The 4,892-nt window shown below is 52.4% G+C and overlaps 1 protein-coding gene across 1 annotated transcript in view; it reads left to right on the plus strand.

The window, feature by feature from the left end:
* Positions 1-253: 253 nt before the first annotated feature.
* Positions 254-4,892, plus strand: part of LOC105570147 (myb-like protein AA) — a 29,782-nt gene continuing 25,143 nt past the window's right edge. The window contains exon 1 of the mRNA XM_012027128.1: positions 254-2,008. Coding sequence (XP_011882518.1) covers positions 1,880-2,008 — 129 coding nt within the window. The 5' untranslated portion in view covers positions 254-1,879. The remainder of the gene's footprint in view (positions 2,009-4,892) is intronic.

Here is a 4,892-nt window from a genome sequence, read left to right on the forward strand (position 1 = left end):
GGAGACGAGACGAGACGCGACGCAGCGTGGCGCGGCGCTTCGTGAGAAGAGGAGTGAGAGGAGGAGGTAAATGCGGCCACTGCGCCGGCGGCGGCGGCGGCGGCGGCAGCGACGGCGGCGGCGGCGGCGGCGGCGGCGGTGGCGGTGGCGGTGGCGGTGGTGGACACAGCGTGGTGCGGCGGAGCCGAGGGGGAAACGCTCTGCGGCTTCGGAGTAAATGGAGGGGCGGCGGAGGGGCACGAGGAAGGGCGGCGGAGTCGACGGTGCTGCGGCCTGACAGACACCGGACGCGTTCAGTCTGCCGCTGAACCTGGAATGCGTCGGGTGTTGTGTCGACGAGCGTCGTCGTCGCCGCCGTCGCCGCCGCCGTCGCCGCCGACGGGCACGAAGAACCATCCTCGCTCCGCCGCGATTTCCCCGCGCGCGCGGAGGCGACGCCGAGCAACGACGCGGACGACGGTCCTCCCTCTCTCTCTCTCCGGCGTTGTGTCCGACCCGAAGGAGAACACCGGCCACCGCCGTCGGCGCGACGCGAGTTGACGATCGCGTGACCGCACGCACCCCGGGCGACGCGCATTGACGTTTCTCGCCTGCGCTCCGGGCCAGATCAGCGGCGGGAACTCGGCCAACAGCCCCGTCCCTCTCGGAGCCGCTTATCCCTCGCTGGATCTTTCTCTCTCTCCGTCCTCGCTACTCCGCTACTCAGCCTCCCCGTTTCCCTCGCCGCGCGCGCGCGCGTTCCCCCCTGCTTTCCCGAAGACCGTGAGACGAATTGATGCACGAGGGCGGAGATCCCTGATACGCGCGACGTGCATCTCGGCGGGTGATAACCGGACCGCTCAACGGGTGGACGAGCGAGGACGACGGCGACGCGGGCGCGCGAGATGATTTCGGGAGTCAAGGTCGGAGCCGTCTAGACTGCCGCTGCTGCCGGCTATATATCTCGACGTCATTCAACGTCTGCGAGACGGCGCGCGCGCACGCCAGCCAGCCAGCCAGCCAGCCAGCCAGTCAGCCAGCCAGCCAGTCAGCCAGCTTCCCGATAACACTGACTGAACGAGAGTGCATATAGCGGCCTCGCGCGTAGCGCGTCTCTCTTCCTCTCTCCCGGAAATCTCTGGGAATCTCTACGAGGGAATCTCGCGCCGCGGGGAGGCGACAGGGGCGATCGACGGCCAGAAGGATAGAGAGAGAGAGAGAGAGAGAAGCCTCCTCCCCTCCTCTCGCAGCGATATACGGCGGCAGGGAAGGGGATAACGCGACGACGGAGTCGCGCCGCTGCTCCCATTAGACGCAGGCCGTTAAACGACCGTAACGCTTATGGTCAAGTGGGATCGCTGGCGGAGCGCGGAGCACCGGATACAATCGAATTAAGTGGGAACGGGGTCGCTTCCTTCTAACGGGGCCCCGCCGATCGATCGTATCGTCGCCGTCGGTGGACCGAGAGAGCCGCGGGAACCGAGAGAGTGCCACCGCCAGCCACACAGTGTGTTCGCCACTCGCGAAAGCGCGCGCGGCCGCGATCTCGGGGCCGTCGTACGGTGCCCGTCGCCAAGTGCTACCATCCGGCTCTCCCGAGCGCGGAACCGTCGGCCGGTTCCGCTGTGGCGACTAGCAGCAATTACGAGTGACCGGGTCGGTGCGACGACGACGACGACGACGACGGCGACGACGGCGACGGCGACGACAACGACAACGACGACAACGACGACAGTAGCGACCAGCGCGACCGGGGACTGCTCGTGGAGATCGCGGCGGGCGAAAGTGCCGTCCGGTGCGCGTTTGGTGCGTTTATGTCAGCCCGACGAGGCGGCCGGTCGACGGTCAGTGGTTGTTTCCGGCGCGCCGACGGCAACCTGGCGGTCCTACCCCCGCTCAAATGAAGCTGAGGCGTCGCTACATGCAGACGCTCGGCGTCTCCGTGAAACAGCTGCGCAGGAAACTACTCGAGCTGGGCGCGCGAATCCTCCACGTCCAGGGGTCGAAACCGCGCGACATGGCACTAGTGGTACGTGTGGTATCATGTAGTTTACGCTCCTCCCCGTTCTTCGTTCACCTCGCTCGCTCAACGCTTTAAACGCGCCGCGAGTCCACGACGGCGCCTGACCGCTGCGGGAAATGTTAAAGGAGCGTGGATGTCGTCAAGGACGAGTCCTTCGCTTCGAGTGCAGCGCTCGCGACGCTGCTCTCGCGTAGCCCGGGATCGGCGCAGTGAATCTTCCGAAATTTCGTCCAGATAAAATTATAGAAAGTAGTATCGCTTGTCTGTCTCGGAAAATTCGGTGTCTCACCGTACGTTTGCAAGGAGGGTGGTGTACGCGTCTGTCTCTCGCCCGTTTCTACCGATGCGGATTAACTTGGGTCCCGGTTTGACCTACTTTATATTTCTATAATAAAGTAAGTTTTAGTCGACCTTAACCGGCACGTGTTTGATGAAGGAAGAAAAATACAAAGCGACGTTTCGACCAAGCGTTCAGGCCCTTTTCAAGCAATACCTAAAACGAACAACCGATAATCGAGATTACACACCTCGTCGGATGTACAGAATAAATAATTGCAATGTGTATGACACAGTAATAAAATAAGTAAAAAGGAACAAGATTACAATTAATAAATGCAATAAAAGATACGCTTTGTCGCACACTGAGAGAAAAATCTGACAGATTCAACCGGTCGTCCGTTAGAAAATGGACGAATCAGAACTCCTTCAGGATTTACCGTGAAAGATATTTCATAACCATCAGAAGTTTGCTATGACTTCACTACACATCTGGTAAATCCTAAAGGAATTCTGATTCGTCCACTTTCTAACAGACGACTGGTTGAATCCATCAGATTTTTTTTGCAGTGCAGCGGACAATATAAAACAACGGATTGAAAATAGATCCTGGATTTTATCTCTCGTTCTAGCTTTAAAAATGATAAAAAAAGACAAAGGGTAATTTTATCGTCGGTAGAAACGGGCGTCTGACGATTGTCGTGGGATTCAGCTTTCCGCGAGCAGCCACTTGCACGTTGGCACGTCCGAAAATCGGACCCGGTTCCTTTACCCCGGCGAGGACTCGGCCAGGATTTATTCGCGCTTTTACAATCTCCATTATTGAGCATCCTGTTAACCAAGTCTCAAATGAAATTTCCGTTGGAGTAAAACTAATTTAAAGTTAACCGAGAGACAGGCTCTCTCCCGCTCATCCGTTTAGAACGCTCGAAGCTTAATTTCGCGGGGACCCTTCAATTTCCAATGTAAATGTTCTTCATAATTAAGTCGATAAGATCGATTCGATAAGCCGTCGTTAAAATTTCAAACGCTCATGCCGGAATGCACGGTGCACAATCGCGTTTTCTCGGCGACCGTCGAACGCGGGCATCGCGAGAAAACGCGAAGTGCCGAGCGATCTTCGTATTCGCGCGGCGACTCCATTTTCCAAAAAAAAAAGAAAAAACCGGACCCGTTGCGGTCGCGAATATTTAACGGCGCGGTTTTAGGCGAAAGTATTGCACGCGGGATCTTATCTCGCCTGACAGCCGTGGCGCACGCAGTAGCGAAATGAGTTACGACGGATGCGCCGCGCCGGTGAAAGTGTTTTATGTGACTAGTGCGTGGCAAAAAAAAATCAATTCCGCCGCGGTAACCCTCGGTGCGCTGCACCTTGCACAGATGATTTACATACGCGGCGCGAAGGGGGTAATCGGTAGGACCCGCTGCGCCCGACATAGTTTTGAATTTCAAAGATCAGCCGGTGGAAACTTAATAGCGCGGCTCCTCGCGTGGATTTTCGCGACACTCCAATGTTCTGCTGCTACTCTCTTTTTTAATTATCTTCAGTCTTGACGGCTAAATCGTCACGCATTGCCCCGACATCTTTTAGTCTCGATATTTAATGGCATTTAATGATATTAATGATATTAACAGTGTAGGAGAATTGATAACCGGCACAACTGGCAATTTTAATTAGAGACAATTTATTGCGAAAAAATGTCACCTCGGCCAGGGCTTGAACCTGGACTTCCCTACACTCTGGGCGGGGCGTCTCACCAATTCGACCACCGAGGCATAATAATAATATTATTAATAATATTAATAATATTAATAAAAGAATAAAAAACTTATGAACGTTAAAGAAGAAGATGCAAATACAATCACGAATAACAATCCGGAAAAATCAAATAATTTTATAGTCATTCCATACATCAATGGAATTTCAGAAAAAGTCGAATCGTTAATTGACAAATCCAAATTCAGAATAGGATACCATTGCCTAAATAAACTGGAAAAATTCGTCAAGGTACATAAGGATAAAAATAAAAAATTGGAGAATAGTAATGTCATCTACAGAATCAACTGCAAAGATTGTGAAGCGTCATATGTTGGCCAAACGAAAAGGAAATTAGAAACCAGAATTAAAGAGCATAAATATAATCAAAGACTGGACCCTTCAAAACACTCAGTGGTATCGGAACACATTATCAATTACAAACATGAATTTGACTGGGACAACATATTAATCTTGGACGTTGAACGAAATTGGAACAAAAGACTTATAAGTGAAATGATACATAATCAAACAGCAGACTAACGGTATAAATTCACAAACTAACACTGATTTGCTGGACGACTCTTATTTTGACCTAATAGACAAACTTAATAACAAATGACGCTAAGAAACTTTTAATTTATTCCTTTTATTATCCTTGACGAAATCTATGGACTATTTACAAAATTGTTATGTATCACGGCCTTTGTCTACCTCTCGACTTCTGTAACACTGCGTGAAACCAGTCAAAGCCAGATTTCGAGAGGTGAACAACGGAATCGATAGCAGCGCTTAAATTTTCAATTCTGGAAGAGGTAAGCTACACAAAAATAGCACGCATATATTGGTTAAAAAAAA

Source organism: Vollenhovia emeryi, unplaced genomic scaffold (genome assembly GCF_000949405.1).
Source record: "Vollenhovia emeryi isolate VEMERY1.0 unplaced genomic scaffold, V.emery_V1.0 DF939121.1, whole genome shotgun sequence".
Lineage (NCBI taxonomy): Eukaryota > Metazoa > Arthropoda > Insecta > Hymenoptera > Formicidae > Vollenhovia > Vollenhovia emeryi.